The sequence below is a fragment of the Ursus americanus genome, chromosome 32 (assembly GCF_024610735.1).
Source record: "Ursus americanus isolate L20-20 chromosome 32, mUrsAme1.1.p, whole genome shotgun sequence".
Classification (NCBI taxonomy): domain Eukaryota; kingdom Metazoa; phylum Chordata; class Mammalia; order Carnivora; family Ursidae; genus Ursus; species Ursus americanus.
Genome location: NC_142158.1, coordinates 11,714,904 through 11,734,663, shown reverse-complemented (window position 1 = coordinate 11,734,663; position 19,760 = coordinate 11,714,904). Strand labels below are relative to the sequence as shown.

Sequence of the window (19,760 nt, the reverse complement as noted above, 5' to 3'; positions counted from 1 at the left end):
TATATGCGATTACCCATATCCATAAGATAGTATTCCTGGCATTTAAACGAAGGGGGAAATTAAATACTGTCTATTTTAATTAGAAGTTGAATGTTCTTTTGGAAGATACTGTTTTTAAACTTTTTTCAAACTGCTACAGTAAACTGACTCATAGTTTGAGTGTAAATATTAGTGAAATATTCTGTACGATTAGGCCTAGATTAGAGTCTAGTTTTATTAAAAGAAAATATGTCTTATATTTATGGAGAGCTCTTCTCAATATTTTGTGCGCATTCATTTAATCTTAACAGAAACTGTATGAGGATAGTTACTGTTAAACTGAGGTTTAGAGAGGTAAAGAACATGTCCAGGGTTACTCATTTGGTAAATAGATTGTGAAGACAGACCCAGAAGTGTCTGTCCCAAAGCCTCTGCTAAACTGGTTGAAACTCAGCTCTGTAGGCCACATATAATTATTGAAGACTTTTCTTTTTTGAAGTTATTAATTATCTTGGTCTTCTCAAGTTTTTTATTCCCACATATATTCAGATTTTATGCCTACAAAAAGTATGATTTGATAAGAGATTCCCCCCCCTCTTTTTTTACAGCTTCCTCATTAGGTCATACATTCAAATTTGTGTTTGAATTCTTAAAGTGGTATGGGTTACCTGGTTAATTTTTTTTCCCAATATTTTAACAGATACTACAATTTTCAGGACCTCTTAGACTTTTCTGTCATTCTTTTCTTATCTGCACAGATAACAGATGTAAGTTGGAGGTGACTTCCAAGACAAGTAGTCCCACTGCAAGATAATCTTTCTTAGATCACATAACGTGAAAGTGATGTAGTCTAACATTGAGATGCTCCGTTCAGTTCTGAAGTTAGAATGCTAGAGTACAGACAAGGGTTTCAGTTTATACACCAGTTGTAATCAGTTACTAGTTAGTGGGTAACTGGAGTGCACTACTGAAAAAGATTCTAAAACCAAGTCCACTTTTAGGAAAGGGTGCCCAAATCCTTAGTAATTTCTATTTATTTGTGTGCTTTGAACATTTTCTAATCTTTTGGTTTCTTTTTTTTGTTTCTTAGATTTTCCAGCAAATAACATTGTGAAGTTCCTAGTAGGCTTTACAAACAAGGGTACCGAAGATTTTATTGTTGAATCCTTAGATGCCTCATTCCGTTATCCTCAAGACTACCAGTTTTATATCCAGAATTTCACAGCTCTTCCTCTGAACACTGTAGTACCACCCCAGAGACAGGCAACTTTTGAATACTCCTTCATTCCTGCAGAGCCCATGGGTGGACGACCCTTTGGTCTAGTCATCAATCTGAACTACAAAGATTTGAATGTAAGGCCCTCTAAACCTTTTTTTTTTTTTTTTTAAGTTAGAGATGGATGAGGTCAATTGACAGTGTTTAATGAATACTCTTATATTTATTCATTCAAGTGCCTCTTTATGGTTGGAACTGTGATGGGCAACAGGAAGGCAAAAATAAGTTGCACATGTTTGTCTTCAGGTCTAGAATCCAGTGGGGCAGATAGATACGAACAGGCGATATCCCAGCATAAGTGATAACATACTAGAGATGAATGTTAGGGGCTGTAGTAAGAAAGCAGATGAGCTTGAGCTTAAAAGACCAGTAAGCCACACAGTGAAGTCTACTGCTTATTAAGATGTTAGATATATAGAGTAATTTGTTTTGTACCTCTGTTCATTGTTTGTATTTTGCCCATATCACTGCTTTTATTTTTAAGTTTTAAGGGCTTTCTGTAATTGTTTTTCCATCATTTTATGTACTCATAGATAAAAATATAACCAGGTATTTTTAGGATAGAACAGTGAGGTTTATGAGAACCAAATAATCTAATATAAGCTCTGTTGTCTTTCTTGTGGTTTTTAATATATATATATTGTATGTCCAGTGAATGAATGAGAAGCCCACTAGAATTTTACTGCTAGGAGTTGACCTGTAGGTGCCAACTACTACATCCTTCAGATGAGAGCACATCTAAACCATTCCCTTCTCAAAAAGTTTTCAGAGAAGGAAATTTCATCCTCTCTTGGAAGCTTACTCAGCCTTCACATAAGAGTCAACATGTTTACTTGTGTCTGAGATAAATTTCTCAAGCTGTAATTAAGTTTTCTTTTTTCTTTTTTTTTTTTTAGTGGGGTTTTTCATCCTTAAAAATAATGTATTCATCTTCCTCAACTTTATAGTTAAGCAGTTCAAATAATTATATATTTTGTCTTGTTTTCAAGCAGAATTAGACTTAATCCAACAGACATTTATGTAGTTTTAGTACGATTTTGAACGTTAGTATCATCAATGTATTCTGATTCCTGGAATTGTCGTTGGAGGAATGCAGGTGGAAGGATTTTGAAGTAAAACTTACGTAATTACAGTTGAGCAATAAGTGACAGTTTTGGGTAGCGCCTTTGTGTTAAGCATCAAACACTGGAAACAGCTATCTCTGTATTGTCCCAGTGATTCTTGTGTTTGAAAACTGAAGTTGTGTTGAACTGACAAAATTATTCCAAAACCGCAACAGAAAAATATGTTGATACTGAAAATTGAGTTTATTGTAAATTGATTTCCAATCCATTGTGAATTTAGAACATGGATTTGACTTCTGTTCAAGTTTAGTTCTTAAAATCTGCTACTGCAGCTGCTACTATATACATTTTCATGCTCTTCCCTTCTATTTTGGAGGATTATACACAACAGAAGTTATGGCCTTTAGTTTACGGGTGTTCTGTGGGCTTTGTTTCTTTCTGTGCATTTTATCCCCTTTTTATTTTACTTCCCTGGTTTCTCACACATTTCCCCTTCCCCACCCTCACGAAAACAGAGGACAACTTTAGCAAAGTTGGAGGCATTTTTTATTTTGTGGAAGAAAATAATATTATAATTTTGAGTCTCTGACTTTGAATTAGTGCAATTACATGTGACTTTTTTGAGTCTTACTGACCTAAGTGATGAGAAAGCTTTTTTATATCTGTTAGGGTAACAGTTTTTAAGAAATCTCATAATCTTTTATTTTTTCAATGCTGTTGATATTTTTGTGATTTATTTTATTAATAGGGCAATGTATTCCAAGATGCTGTCTTCAACCAAACAGTTACGATTATTGAAAGAGAGGATGGGTTAGATGGAGAAACGTAAGTAAAACTAGCAATATGTAGATCTCATAGGGCAGGCCTGGAAGGCTTACTCCTGTCAACATTTGTCTTAATAGTGAAAATGGACCAAACTAGATTTTTGTGAAATCCTGCCTACATAAATCCATATTTTAGGTGGTTTTTAAACTATTAATAGTGAGTTAGGAAAGATAATGGAAAATGACGAAAATTGTTTTAAAAAGATAGTTGGCTTTCTGAATGGTCCCTCTTTCTAAATTCTTTTCTACCTCATGCTCATGAGCTGATCACCAGCCTCACCTAAGTTACATATCTCTTCAGTTGCTATCAAAAATATAAACTAGGTGTTATCTTAGAAGCTGTGTTCTCGGTGAATGATGATGAGCCATTTGTCACTGTATACATATATGTAATTGATCAAAAGCAAGTTTTAAGTTAAATTGTGCAAAATAATCTCATATTTGAGGGAAACAAAACCTAATGCAATTATTTTAACTGAGCTTGAGCTTGAGTATAATAAATTATAAAGTAATTTTATTCATTTTAGATCATATAATTGCTTTTTTTGGCTAATTGTTCTCAAAGATAAAGTACATCTGTGAAACCTATTACCTAGATCTAAGTTGAATATAAAATATTTTCTTCCTTTGCCCCACAAGTTATTTGGAAAGCCTATATTGTGTTAGAATTATAGTTGTAATTACAGCTATGGTATTGTTTGAGTTAAAGCAGAGTTACAGTTCTGATTAGTTGTGGTGTTTCTTATGAATTAAAGCCAATTTGTTTTTTCTCCTTTTATGTCAGAATCTTTATGTATATGTTCCTTGCTGGTCTTGGGCTCCTGGTTGTTGTTGGCCTTCATCAACTCCTGGAATCTAGGAAGGTAATTCTAGATGAGTGACTCTTATAGCCATACTTCAGAAGTTGTTACCCTACTAAGTATAATCTAGTTATTTGTGGCTTCTTGCTCTCAACTGTGGGTTTGTGTATTTATAGGTTGTTGTACCTTTTTAAAATAAAACCTGAAGATGATACCTTGGGTATGTGACTTGGATCTGTTTAGACTTCATTACACAAATGCACTTAGGGTCTTTTGGCTACACCCTCCAGAATGATCTTTACTTTCATATTATAATCTAAGTCATGCTAGAATTTTTGTTCCTTAAACTCAGACCTAAGATTTCATTGTTCTATTTACTATACTTTTTCATGGATATGTTATTCTACCTGTATAGCTTTTATATTTGCTTTATTAATACTCTTTTAACTCCAGGGATAATTTCCAGTTAGCAATTAAGTGAGTCTTTTCATTTGAAAAAGAAAGAATGAATTTGGCTCTATTCTATCAAACTTCTTTCTTGTTAGGGTAGTAAAGTGGCAACACTGAAGCACCTGCTATAATCCTGGTTTCTTTTTCTCTGGATATGGTAGCTAATTCCACCACTGTATCTTTATCTCCCTGTCCTCCTGCAAAAAACAGAACAACCCATATTATTCCTCTCATTGGAAAGTATAACAAGATTTGTGTCAAATTTATATAAGTACTTGCTCTTTAAAAGAGAAATACTTAGTGCTCAAGTGTTAATTTCCATAACTTCCTTTACCTCATTTTCATAATAGTATTTTTGCTATGAATTTATGTATCAGGTATAATGGCATCTCCACTTGTTTTTTCATTTGAATGAAGCCGTTTTTAGTTACTTTTTGTGTATTCAGAGTCCAGTTTTTGGACTGTATAGCTAATACTCTTATCTAAATGATTAGGTTTGTTTTTAAGAACAAGACTAAAGAGGGAATTGAATCACTTTCTTCCTAGTGGTTTTGTTGCAGATACTCCAGGAACAAAGTTTGAGGTTGTTAGCTTAAATGAGATTCTACATTTTTGTTTTATCTGTGCCAACTGTATTTAGCTGAAAGTGCAGGAATCTACCTGCCTGCATGTAGTGTTTCAATAATTATCTTAAATTTTGTTGAATGTGAAAATTTATTCTTTAATTTGATTGCCAAAGGGAAAGAAAATCACTGTATAAACAGAAGTTCTTAGTTGGTCCCCCAGCCCACTGACATACGAAGTTTTATAGCAGAGGAAAAGGCCTTTAAAACCTGATTAAATAAATCATTGTTGTGAAGATTTATTCGTTATCATTTATTTATAATTGGTGTTAGGCATGATTTTCTCCTTCTAATTAATAAAATACTTAAGTAGGAATATGTTTTGAAGAGGACATATTTGCTTAAGATATTTAAATTAGGTAGCTTAATATGCTTTTAAAAAATTATAGTGAACATTGTAATAGAACCCCTTCAAAGTAATGTTTTTATGCTCTCTTAGCGCAAGAGACCCATACAGAAGGTAGAGATGGGTACATCAAGTCAGAATGATGTTGACATGAGTTGGATTCCTCAGGAAACTTTGAATCAGATCAGTAAGTACTCTTATAAACTTGGCTGGAAAATTTTTCCCTTGAATGGAAATCAAGTTAAGTATTAGATACAAAAATGCTTGGACAATGCTACTTAACATTCATCTTTTCCATTACTTATGTAGAGTCTAGTATAATATTAATAAACACTTTAAATTTTATTCTGAGTATTTTTATGCTTTAATTTAGAATGCTTCCATATCTGCGGTTTTATATACAAATGTGTGAATTCTCTATATTCCTAATCTTTTCCTATCTCTTTTTTTCTGTTGCTTCAGTGCAGAGTAGAAGAGGTGAGGCAATTAATTTTTTTAATGGTGTTTGCTATATATAGTAGTGGACTTTGTATAGCATATGAATACTTTACAGTAAGTTTAATGAGTAATGCAACAGTTTTCTAGCCCTGTATTTATTAGAAAAACTACTAACTACCCACTGTAGTTTGAAAGAATAAACCTAAAACATTGCCTGGTAGTTTACCTAACATATATTTCAGGTTTATTATGTATGTGATTAGTTAAAATATTAATCTTTATGAAAGAATGTAGGACTTTTTTTCTCCAATTGTAAATGGACTGTTTTTGTTTTGTTTTAAGATTTATTCAGAGAGTGAGCAAGCAAGCTAGTGCGGGGTGGGGCAGAGGCAGAGGGAGAGAGAATCTCAAGCAGACTCCATGCTGAGCATGGAGCCTGGTGTGGGGCTGATACCACAACCCTGAGATCATGACCTGAGCTGAAACCGAGAGTCTGTTGCTCAACCAACTGTGCCTCCCAGGGGCCCCATAAATGGACTTTTTGGAAACATCATTATAAGAGTAGTATGTCCTCATATTTAAAACATTGATAAATAGTACAGAAGTGAAAAACTGAGATTACCTGCTGGCTCTGCTAACTTCATTTTCTATAAATAATAGATGTTTGTTATTCTAAGTATTTTCTGTATACTTACCAGTACGTATGTCTGTTGTTTGTGATTATTTTATACAAACGTCATCATGCTGCATACACTGTTCTGCCGCCAAGTTTTCATGTCTTGGATTTTTTTTTTTTTTGATAGTGACTTATTTACCTCATTCTTTTTAATAACTGGATAGTATTCCTCTATATAAGTGTGTCATGATAAGTTAAACCTAAACCTGTTCTGTATTGAGGATGTTTATTATTTCCCGTTTTTCATTCTTAAAACTACAATGAATGTTTTTATATAAAAATTTATAGGATGATTTCTCATTTTTTTAATTGAGATAATTGACATATTAGATTCAGATGTACAATGTAATGATTCAGTATTTGTATATATTGTGAAATGATCACCACAGTAAGTGTAGTTAACCATCTGTTACCACACGTAGTTAAAAATTTTTTTTTTTAAGATTTATTTACTTGAGCACATGCATGAAAGCATGGGGGAGGGGCAGAGGGAGAGGGAGAAGCAGACTCCCCGCTGAGCAGGGTGCCCGACTCGGGGCTCGATCCCAGGACTCTGGGATCATGACTTAAGCCGAAAGCAGACATTTAACTGACTGAGCCACCCGGCCACCCCAAATCTTTTTTTTTTTTTTTTTTTTTTTTCAATTAACAAGAACTTTTAAGATCTACTCTCTCAACAAACTATACTGTACTATACAGTACAGTATTAAAAACTGTAAACACCATAGTATCCATTACACCCCCATGACTTAGTTATTTTATAGCTGGAAGTTTGTGCCTTTTGACCTCCTTCTCCCCTTTCACCCAGCCCCCTACCTGGGATATATAATTCCTTAAAAGTAAAATAGTTAGGTTTAAGATTATGTACATTTTTTTAAAATGAAAAATCCTGTTTCCCTTCCAGAAGATAGTTTTTGTTCTCAACAATGTACAGTATTGCCTATTTCTTTTCCACTCTCACCAGTCTTTCTCAAGTGTTAAGTTTTATCAAATGTTTAGTGTGGCAGTATGGTACAAAATGTTGTCTTTCCTTTACAATTACGAATAAGGTTTGACTTCTTTATACATATATATTTGCCACTTAGTATCTCCTTTCTTGTGAATAGGCTGTTCATGTCCTTTACATGATATGAACTTTGGTTACAAAGTGAATTGTTTTCATTATTACTTTCAGGGAGCTTTCTCTTTTGAAACAGAATTATGGTGTGGTCGTTCCTTTATTAAAAGTGGGTACAAAGCAATAACAGCATAGGAGGGGCCTTCATCCTCTAGGAGAGAATAGGGGAGTCATTCGTAACAGTTGACTTTGACCGTAGTACTTAGGTGAGAAGGAATCCTCAGGGATTTATGTGCTATACTAAGGACTTGGCTTTCCTTCCTGGTAAAAGGCAGCCATCAGATACTTTGAAGCAGAGAAATAACAAATTTATATTTTTAAAAGAAATTACCATAGTTTTGTTGGTGTATGGTTTAGCAAGCAGGAGCTACTAGAAGTAGTGATACCAGTTAGATGATTTCAATAAAACATCTGAGAAATCCTTAGGGCCTAAGCTAAAGCAGTATGATGTGGAGGAAAAGAACTAGAAAGATATTTCAGAATTGGAGCAGACCGGGCTTTGGGTGACTTTTTGGCTGTTTGAGGGAGGAAGGAGGGAAAAGTAATTTTGAGTTTTAGGCATCTGGATGGAAGATGATCCCATAACTGTTAGGGAATATAGGAAGAGTAGCACACATGCATGAGGGGAGAAGAATTGGAACTAGATCTGTTGAGTGTGAGGAGCCCAGATAAGGATGTCAGTAAGCATTCGAAAGTTGTATTTAGAGCAGAGCTGAATCAGGATTTGGAGACATTGATGGGGCGCCTGGCTGGCTCGGTCTTAGAAGCATGCAACTCTTGATCTCAGGCTTGTAAGTTAGAGTCCCGCTTTCGGTGTAGAGATTGCTTAAAAATAAAATTAACAGAGTTGGAAACATTGGGTCATATAGCGTAGGTGGTAGCTGAGATCCCATGAAATAATTTATCTCCAAATTAAAATAAATCTTTAATCTTTAAATAATCTTTTCTCTTTAAGGACAAGTTTTCCATATTATCCTAATATTCATCATAGCAGAATACAGAATTGAGTTGTAGGGTAGACTGTGGTCTCTTTATAATGCATCAAAATTACTTATGTAGTTTGGTATGTTTAAAATAAAGGTTCTTCAAAAATAATTAAAATTTTTTTAAAGATTTTATTTATTTGAGAGAGAGTGAGCGAGAGAGAGTATGCAAGCTGGGGGAGAGACAGAGAGAGGAGCAGGCCCCTGTCGAGCAGGGAGCTGTATTCCGGGCTCAGTCCCAGGACCCTGGGAATCACGACCTGAGCCGAAGGCAGACCCTTAACCGACTGAGCCACCCAGGTGCCCCCAAAATAATTAAATTTTAAATGTCTTACACAGAATTGGTTGAAACTTTGAAAAGCATTAAAAGTCACAGTTAAAAAATAAAGTCACTCTAAGCTGTGGAGCTCCCCCCCCCCCAAAGAATTGCCACATGACAGATAGATTGGCGGCAGGTAGGGGAGGTTAATAGTATCTTTCTCCCTGACATTGTTGTTCATGAACTTTAAAGCTGAGAATTATTACATTTCCAGAGTGTTTGTATTTATGATTGTATTTTCATCAGCAAGTGTCAGGTATTTAGTCTGTCATGATACTAATGCTAGGTTCTGATTGGGTATGTTGAAAAGAAGACTATAACTGTTTTTTCAGTTTACATTTCTACCTGAGGAAAATAAAGCACATTTATGAAATATTTGAGTAATCAGAGATGGTATGTAATATGTGATAGAGTGAATAATATGGACAACTTCTAAGTTAGGAAAGGGGACCGCATTAGAATCTAGGGAGGGGGCGCCTGGGTGGCACAGCCGTTAAGTGTCTGCCTTCGGCCCAGGTCGTGATCCCAGGGATCTGGGATCGAGCCCCACATCGGGCTCCCTGCTCAGCAGGAAGCCTGCTTCACCCTCTCCCACTCCCCCTGCTTGTGTTCCTCTCTCACTGTGTCTCTCTCTGTCCAATAAATAAATAAAATCTTTAAAAAAAAAATCTAGGGAGGCCTTGTTGAAGGGAAGAGTGGAACTTCTGTTGAGCGCCTCCTTGTACGTTGAGCGCCTCCTTGTACGGGGCATTCTCACTCTGCAAGGTGAGGTGCTGTCTCTAGTAATGAGGAATTGCTACTGAGGAAAAATAACTTGCTGAGATTCAGAGCTGGATTGTCTCATTCTGAAGCCCATGTGCTTTCCCAGGAAGACTTAAGACTCAAAGATGGAGGGGCGCCTGGGTGGCACAGCGGTTGAGCGTCTGCCTTCGGCTCAGGGCGTGATCCTGGCGTTATGGGATCGAGCCCCACATCAGGCTCCTCCGCTATGAGCCTGCTTCTTCCTCTCCCACTCCCCCTGCTTGTGTTCCCTCTCTCGCTGGCTGTCTCTATCTCTGTCGAATAAATGGATGAAATCTTTTTTTTTTTTTTTTTTAAGATTTTATTTATTTATGTGACAGAGAGACAGCCAGCGAGAGAGGGAACCACAAGCAGGGGGAGTGGGAGAGGAAGAAGCAGGCTCATAGCAGAGGAGCCTGATGTGGGGCTCGAACCCGGAACGCCCGGATCACGCCCTGAGCCGAAGGCAGACGCTTAACGACTGCGCTACCCAGGCGCCCCGGATGAAATCTTTAAAAAAAAAAAAAAGACTCAAAGATGGATAGAGTTGAAGTCACTAAATGTTTTTTAATGGTACTTGCCTTTCTTGCTCAAAATCTGATTTTATTTTAGGATCATGTCTTTCCACCAAAAGACTTGTATTATTCCTTTTTCCATTTACATGAAACCCCTCGTTTTGAAAAAACTTCATAAACAACAGTGAAGCTTCTAAACAGCATTGAGATAATCTGATTTTCCAATTAAAGTGATAAAAATTTTTATCAAATTTAGGGTTTTGATGCATTGCCCTCTACAGGCTTATTGAGAGGCATGTTATTTATAAATTGTTATTAGAATTTGAAAATAGCTGGAATACTCTCATACATAATTAGTCCTTTCTCACCATTACTACATTTAGCAAAGCCTGGGAGCCAGGAGGTCCTAGTTAGAGCCTCATCCTGTGAAATCAAAGGAGTCCTGAGACCATTTCAGAAATTGGGGGCACAATGAAAGACTTTTAATGATAGAAATCAAACAGGGCTGTTGGAGGGAGGTGGGTGGGGGCTGGGCTAGATGGCAGATGGGCATTAAGGAGGGCACTTGTGATGAGCACTGGGTGTTGTATGTAAGTAATGAATCACTGAATTCTCCAGAAACCAGTATTGCACTGTATGTTAACTACCTAAAATTTAAATTAAGATTATATATATATATATATATATATAGACTTTATTTGAATAAAGGAAAAAATTTTTTAAAAATTGGCACAGAAGTTAAAGAGGAAGAAGGGTATGAAAAAAATATATATGATTAGTAGAAACGTGATTATTGGCTTTTTTTTTTTTCTTCTTGTAATCTCTATACCCAACATGGGGCTTGAACTTAAAACCTTGAGATCAGAGTCCCATGCTCTTCTAACTCAGCCAGCCAGGCACTCTGATTATTTGCTGTTTTAGAGTGCAGATTTTTTTACAGTGACATACTACCTCTAAAAAAATTTGGACTTGCAAAGAAATAACTCTTTTCCTGACAAATAACATCACATTTAAAGAATAATGAATTGTTTTATTTATTAATAAATACCATGTTGAAATTTCTTCAGTGGTTTCGGAAATACCCTTTCCAGCTGGTTTTTCCAGTATAGGGTGATGCAGTGCGTCTGGTGGTTCTGTCTTAAGTCCCTTGTAATTTGTAGCAGCTCAAGAGATTGGCCACTTGACCTGTGGAAAGCAGCTTCCAAACTTTAATATGTGTACCAATCATTTGAAAATCTTGTTATGACGCAGGTTCAGATTCAGTTGCTCTAGGCCGGGGCCTGAATGTTGGTGTTTCTAACAGGCTCCCAAATGATGCCAGTGCTGCTGACCCATTTATCACCCTGAGGAATGAGACTCGAAAAAGTCCCATGTTCCAGATTTCTGATTTATTTTCTCCTGGTGCCTTTTAGTTAAATTTCTTTACCTTGGAAACTAAATCTATAGGTTTGATTAGATTGAATCATTTTGGCTGATAGCATGTATCATAATCGTCTCCCTGCATCACATCAGGAAACAATATCTGATTGTCCCATCATTAATGATGCTAAGTTGAGCACTGGGTTAGGGTAGTAGCCTCATGGTCTTCCCATGTAACCAGGAAAGGGTGGTGGTTTCTGCTTGCAACTTAGAAGTTATCTCTGTGGTATTACTTTGGCGTCACATAGATATCCAGTTCTCTAAACCATTCACCAGTTGATAATCCTTTCATGAATCAGTAATGTTTCAGAAGTTGTAAGCGATGATTTTTAATTGAAATTTCTTTGGTTTTTACTAACTGCCATTGTTTTGTGAAATAGAGCTTTACTTCATCAACTGGGACTTTTCGGTTACTTTATAGAAGACAGTTCCTGTTGGAAAAACGGATAAGTGCTAATTCTTCCCTTTATTTTCCTATTTTCAAAGAGTTATTTTAAAAGCCATCCCAGTGAGACAAATGAGTTTTTTCTAATTTTCTCCTTTGTTTTTTGACATATCACGGAAAACTGAGTTTTCCATAGAATCTGTATTTTAGTCAGCTGTATTTTTTTTTGATGCTCAAATTGTTAGTTTTGACTACTGGTTGCCTTTTTATGCTTGATCTCAACCAAAAGGCTGAGAAGGGTTTACTGATTGCCTTTTTTTGAACCACCTCCAATCTTACCCTTTGGATCTTTGAATGATCCCTTCTTTTCTAGCTCAACAAGATAATCCAGACATTTTGTACTTGCTCTAGGCATGGAGCAAGCTGTTTCTCAAGGACTCCTGGATGATATTAGAAATGAAATGAAATGAAAATTTAGACTTTAGGGATGTCATTGATACTGGGTGACATTGTTTTTAGGCCCATTCTGTGAACTGAGCTAGAAGATACATATTTTTTCAAATCCTGAACTGAAACTGGTACTTTCAGTTCAATTTTAATATTTTTACTTAATTTTGTATTTGAAACAAAATGCAAATTTTGTTTCTCTTATACTTGATTCCTTACAGCAGTAGTTCTCAAACTGTAGCACTCACCAGAACCACCTGGCCAGCTTCTTACCCTTGCTAGGCCCCACCCCCTAGAGTTTCCAATCTAGTAGGTCTGGTTGAGGCTCAAGGATATGTGTATCCATGTTCTCAGGTGATTTTTGAGGCTGCTGGTCCAGACTGTACTTTTGAGAACCACCCTTAGAACATGGTTTTCTCAGAGTAAAGGCGTTGAGCCAAATTGAAGATAATTTAGGAAAAAATAGCCAGATCTTTCAAAGATAAGATACATGCTTTGCATATTTGACGACAGAATGGAGAAAACCAAGATAATGGGGCAGGAGGTGTGGATGGAAGTGGAAGTCTCTCAGGCTTCCAGGAATTTTGGAGAGGGGTAGTGTGAAGACAAACAGGTGTCAGGGGCCCCTGTTTAATTTGGCAAGAGATTTTTCTCGTCTCCATCTGACTCATCATAATGTAAAGGAAGGAGGGGTGGTTTGAAACGATTTGAGCCTGCTACTAATACATTTTTTCCTGATATGTTTTGCATTTCAGATTAGGGTGCTTCCGTTTCCCTCAAGTCTTGTTAACTGTAAATGACAAGTTAGCTAATTTTAATAGAAACTTATAGGTCCTTTGCTTAATACTAGTGTTTTAAATGTATACATAAGGCAACCTTAATCAGAAGCTTATAAAGATGAAGTGTAATTTGACTTTTAACTTGGGGATCCATTAGAAAGCTTGCAGTTTTTATCTGATTAATTAAAAAAGCCATCTAACAGCTATTTATATAGTATGACTTCCCCAGGTGTGCTAGGAAATGAGGTAGATTGTGCAGTCTGAGAAGGGGGGGTGAGGGACTAGTTTAAGTTTCTGCTAACATTTTGCCTTTGTTTTTTCTAAAAATGAAAAAGTTGCAGTTTTGCCACAATTAGGTGGCTTTCTATAACATCTTTCTTTTAAAAGGTCAGGGTGGGCATTTTCAGATCTGCCCCATTTACTGAATCTCATTAACGTCATGTTCCAGTGTTTTTTGTTCTTTTAGTTAGGTGATTTGTTTCATATAGTTAAGCTTTGTTCTTAAAAGCTAAAATATTTTGACCTTAAATATTATGTTGGTTTTTTTTTTTAAATAGTTTTTTAGGGTTTTGGGTGGGGCAGTAGGTGGTAAGAGGGGGTGGTTTTTTCTTTGGCTGAAAAGCATCATTACACACATCAGTTATTGTTTTTTGCTGAAGTAAAATGCTGCTTTCTAGGCCCATGAGGAATTTGGAGCCATTTTCCGAAAAGCCGAATGACTCTAGAATGCTATCTTACTCTGTTTCTCATTGATCTGCTTCTTAACTTTGCCGTGCCGGGCAAGTGATGGAGGTTTTTAGACTCATTTTTAAGGTAGGCAGAGTCGGCTGCCTTACTGGAGTCCAATTGATATGTGTTGAAACAGGCATTGCAGGTCCTCTGTGGCTCTTTTTCATGTGTTCTCCTAGTGAATACCCGGTTGAAATTGTAAGTGCTGATTACTGACTTCAGTCTTTGTAGTAACTGCTACATTCACACAGATGGCTGTTTGATTCTAAAGCACTTTTTTGGGGCACTTGGGTGGCTCGGTGGGTTAAGTGTCTGCCTTCGGCTCAGGTCATGATCTCAAGGTCCTGGGATCGAGCCCCACATTGGAATTCCTGCTCAGTGGGAAGTCTGCTTCTCCCTCTCCCTCTGCTGCTCCCCCTGCTTGTGCTCTTTCTCTCTCTCTCCCAAATAAATAATCTTAAAAAAATAAAGTACATTTTGAGAGGCGCCTGGGTGGCTCAGTTGGTTAAGCGTCCGACTCTTGATCTCAGCTCAGGTCTTGATCTCAGGGTCCTGAGTTTGAGCCCCATGTGGAGCCTACGTAAATAAATAAAGTACTTTTTGAGTCCTCAAAGATCATATTCAGCATATTGTTTATTTTAAAATATCTAGTAATTATTATCTGGTAATTGGTCAGTTGCATAAAGGCAGTAGTTTTAGTGTAACCTTTCTGAAGTCTGATGAAAGTTGTAAGCTTTCTCCGTTAGAAAAATGCTTCTATGCTCAGTTTTGGGTGAATTGAGCCCCCCCAAACACATCATTAACCTATTTGTAATAAAGTACTGAGGTCAGTTTTCATGTGATTTGCATACTCAGTCTTAATATTTCAGTCACTAACTCTAAAAGCATATTTAAAAAAAAAATTCAGCTGCTAAATATTTTTGATAAATATTTGCTTTTTTAAGATATATTTCAATTTTTAAAATATAGTTATGGTGATCTGGCAATTTTAGAAAATAAAAATTAAGATCTTATAGGTAAATTTTTTTCATACCATTGTTCATGAAATGCTTACAAAGAAACCCCATACTTTGGTGTTAAATATTTTTTCCAGCCTTTTGTTTTTTTTAAGCTGGAAAAATAATTGTAATTTGTAACTGTTACAACAAAGGACTTAACTTCCTAATATGTAAAGTGCTTCTAAAAATTAAAAAAGTAGTGGTCAGAGAAGAAAATAGCCTTACTTAAAGAAACATATAGGTGACTCCTCTTACTGGTTGGAGGTAGAAACTCACCACCAATTTAGCTTTTGTTTCATAGAACCCACTAGGAATCTAATGTAAGGAGAGAAAGAGAAAAAGGTGTACAAAGAAGGCTTGTGTGTGCAGGACGGTTCCGGTACTGATCTTCTGTCTAAAAGTTCCTCTAACCTGCTGTTCGTTCCATTAAATTTATGAAATTGCCAAAACTTATGCAAACTGCGTGGCTGTGTTTATAAATATTAATTTGTAGACAGTATAGGTGTTTTTAAGCTGCAAATTTCATGCCTTTGACACTTTCTAAAGCATTTACTTAAGCATGTGTAAACATACTAAATTATAGAATTTAAGATTTTGCTTAGTGGCTTCAGTATTCATGTAACCAAAATTAGACCCTTTCCCACCGTAATTATACAAAGTTTCGTTTGGATTGAGTTATTTCTTGAGGGATTATTTTAAAGGTTAGTTTAACAACCTATACCAGATAAGAGGCGTTTATTACTAGGGTATTTTTGCGTGTATGGTTTTTTTTTGTTTTTTTTTTTTTAAGTGGTAAAGTTGAAGGAAAATGCTTTTTAAAGGTCTTTTGAATCCATCCTATTTACAATAAGCAAGTTAAAACTTTCTCCTTTCTTCCAGATAAAGCTTCACCAAGAAGGTTGCCCAGGAAACGGGCACAGAAGAGATCAGTGGGATCTGATGAGTAAATGTTCCTTTGTGCAACAATTCAGTCTTTACTTAACCTGCCCTAATGTTTTTCGGCCTGATGGGAATTAGTGCAGAGAAGCCATATCACCATAGAAGGCAACTACTACTTATGTGTGGACTGAGCAATCAGAGTCTGTGGCGATAATATTACTGAAAATGCACTGCATTCATTTTTCTAAAGTAACAAATTTGGGTTTTTTTAAGCCATTAAAATCTATATGTGTGCGTGTGTATGTATGTGAGCAGTTGGTGTTACCAGAATCATTGTTGAACTACCTGAAGCCTGCCTTTAGAATACTAAATACAATGCTGTTGTTTCTTTTTGACATTTTCTGGTATTTCCCCCCAAAACTCAGTATTTGTCCAATATGATTGTGGATGTCCTGCCTTAGACTGTTTTAAAGAAAACAGTTTGTTTCTTTTTTAGAATTCCTCAAATCCAGTTGATGGCACAAATTAGTATTTGTTGTTGTTGGCGTTCTAAACAGCTAGTATTCTAAAGGCACAAACAGGAGTAGCTGCTTTCTAGCAATAGAATTGTTTTGGTATTTTGCTGCTGTTTACTCTAATGCGCACCTTCAGAAAACTTCCCAAATGAGTCCCAGGAATTTGGGGATTTCTAGCAACAAAATTGTGAAGCATGAGAATTCTGCCGATTTTGATATATAAAACCCACCCCACACTCTTTTTTTTTTTCTTTTTTTAAACAAAAAAAAAAATGGTACATTTTTGGGACCTGAGTTGTGTTATCCATTGTTGTTTTATTTCTGACCCACTTCGTTTTTTTTTGTTTTGTTTTGTTTTAAGAGATCATATTTTTTCCTGAATAGGAGTATCTTGCTTGAGAAAAATTGCCTTGGTCTATAAAGTAAGCAAAAAGTCAATTTATATGGGCAGAGATATATTACAAGTAATACTAATTTGTTAAAAAAAATGAGTTGGATATTTTTTTAAGTGGTTAACCAATTGGTTTTATCTAATCTTTTGGGTATTTTCAGAAAAACTATTATTAGTTAATCTGAAGAATTCTAAAATTTTAAGCACTTAAGATCTCAGAACCAAAATTAAATTGGACTTCATAAAATCCTGTTAAAGTCATTCTTGTCCTAGGTAGTAACTTAAGTTTGGCATTATTGTCAGACTGGATAAAGGGTAAAGTAAAAGAGTATGAACAGATAAGAGGCTTTTCCCCTCTGTCTTTAAGCCATATTCTCCCACGTATATTTTATAAAGAAATGGTAAATGAAATTCTAGTGGCTGTTTAATTCCTGATCTGTCTTTATTACAGTGAACTGACCCCTCCTCCCCTCTTCATTATAATCCCCACCCATGCCCACACGAAACAACAGCAAAACAAGACACACAAACAAAAAATCTTACCAAGTTAAGTATTTAAACATCTGAGCCAAAGCCTGTGACAGTAGAATAGAAGTTATTATTGTATAGTTGTTAATCACTTTGCAAGTAGGGGCTAAGGTGTCAAATTATCTATATTGGCATTGCTGAACTATAAACTTTCTATACCTGTAATATAAAGTGTTTGAGTTTTTAATTGGGCTGTATGATCAGTAGCTTATTTTGAAAAAGCTCTATGAGCTGTAAAAACTGCATGTTTTTTGTTTAATGTAATATAGGAGACCCTCCACCTTCTCAAGGAATATATTTCAAAACATTGTTTTGTGAATTCCTAAGTTTGTGAAACTACTAGAACATAATGCAGTGAGGTGTAATTACAAAATTTAAATGGCTTCTAGACAGTTCATTGACTACTTGGTGGTACTTAGTGGCAAAGCCACACTGAGGTACAGGTGCCAGCCCTTCTGACTCCTACGTGATTGCCTTACATGCTAGCCCGTCCACTGCTGAGGCTCAGATCAGTGCCTCAGAAATCGTTTGTCCTGTTCTATTTTTTAGCATCAATTGGCAACAGTTGAAAACTCTTAAATCCTCAGCTGCCAGGGTCTTCTATAGTATCAGTATGTGTTTAGCAGAAAACTAACTCCATAATGAATGGAATTCAATTCCACACATGGTTTGTTCAAGCACACTTAATAAGTAGCCTATTTTTTAAATGTTTTTTTTTAAATGTAAATATTTGGATGAAGTTTTTAAAGTTTGTTTTGATATACTCATTCACCATGGTTTCAGAATTCACTTTTGAGCAAATTGGTCTCAGAATCTGTAAAATGAACCAAGAATCTTGTGTATCAAACCTGTCACGCAGACATGTGAGAATAATATGTTCATAAAGCATGGATCTTGCTTTGGTTGTATAGCTTCATCATTCATTTCACGGCCTTACATAGTGAGTGACTTTTCAGACTACCCGTGCCCTCTGAAGTGGTGTCTGGGGTGGGGGGGTATGGGACCTGCAAGGTCCCTGAGGAAGATAGAAATCAGAAGAAAAGGAACATGGCTTGATTTTAGTGGCTTTTAATTTTAAGTAAATTTCAGAAAATAGTGACTTTGATAGGAAAAGGCAGATCTAGATCTTAAAAAAAAAAAAAGCCAACATTAAAAAACCACTGCCTTAAAGGTGTATTTGCAGTGCATTAGCCTATAATTGTACTTAACTCTGCTGAGGAGTAGTTAATAGTGGCATTGTGACCTTGGAATCTTTGTTTAATGACTTAACGTTATTTTGGAGGTACAGGAGTAGGTAAATGTAATATGTTAGTCTCTCATATAGCATTCATCTTTTTTGGTACAATGATACCCAAACCCTTGGTTGAAAGAAAAGAGAAACTTGGTTAGTGCATTTAAATAATGTTTTTTTTTTTTTTCCTTTAACTTTGAACTTGGCAATACACATTGTCTCTCACCAGGATTTTGATAGGTTACAATCCTTGGTTTTTCATTCTTTGTTTTAGTTCCAAAATTAGATGTTAGCTTTAATTTAAAAATGTAAATCTGTATTTCCAGGTACACTTGAAAAAATTGGCCACATATTTGGACAGCATCATATATAGCTGTAATATCAATACATTTGTTCTAGTTTTACTAAATAAAATCCTACTTTGAACTAATTATCTCCAGCTTAGGGAAGAGCAGCCTGACCCGTCAACCCCTCACTACCAGCATGAGCGGAATATTAGGATAGTATGAGGCAAGAACAGAACTTAACTGACCTGTAAACTTCTCAACGGTTTCTTTAGGCCTCTTACAAACTTTACCAGTTAATATTTGTATGATTTTATTCTTTGTTTACACAAAAGCCTAGACTTTTATAGTAATTAATTCTATATATAATCTGAAGTTCTGGAGTTTTCCCTTTTTCAGACTTCGGAATTATTTAGGAGTATGGTTCTGAGGTTCAGGTACCATTTAGCTGGTTTTTTAAAGGCAGTAGAAAAGGAACTCTTTTATTAAACATCAGCCATGGACTGTTCTGTTGGGCCTTTCCATTCATCATCTAGTAAACCTTCACAACAACTCCCTGAAGGAAGGTGATTGTCACTTTATAGATGGAAAGAAACAAAACCTCCTGAATTTAAGTAGCTTGCTCAAGGTGTTACATATTGAATTTAGATTCAGAGCTTTTGCTAAAACTCCTGCATTCTTTCCCCTGCACCATGTTTAAGATGGAAATTTTATAAAACCAAGCATTTGGGCAGGTAACAAATACCAAATTCAGCAACCGGAAAATTCCAATAAACTCAGTGCTTAATACACTCTATCTCTACTTGTACTATACAAAATAGTATATAAATGCCACTCAACTCGGGAATACTATAAAATAACCCCCAAAGAGTCTTCTGAGCTGTTACAAATAGATTTGTGTGTTAGTTTGTGGTATATACATATAATTTGAAATTTTTTATATAATTCCGTTATCCACAGTTCCCTATTTAATCTCAATAATGAC

The 19,760-nt window shown here is 35.8% G+C and overlaps 1 protein-coding gene across 2 annotated transcripts in view; it reads left to right on the top strand.

The window, feature by feature from the left end:
- The window catches only part of SSR1 (signal sequence receptor subunit 1), a 38,822-nt gene that overhangs the window by 7,248 nt on the left and 11,814 nt on the right, over nt 1-19,760 (top strand). Inside the window, exons 4-8 of one of the 2 annotated variants that reach the window (XM_045811507.2) lie at nt 1,070-1,332; nt 3,068-3,144; nt 3,928-4,006; nt 5,456-5,549; nt 15,827-15,890. In XM_045811507.2, the coding sequence (XP_045667463.1) occupies nt 1,070-1,332; nt 3,068-3,144; nt 3,928-4,006; nt 5,456-5,549; nt 15,827-15,890 (577 nt within the window). Of the gene's footprint in view, nt 1-1,069; nt 1,333-3,067; nt 3,145-3,927; nt 4,007-5,455; nt 5,550-15,826; nt 18,159-19,760 lie in introns of those variants that run through there. The other variant, XM_045811508.2, reaches the window with a different exon arrangement.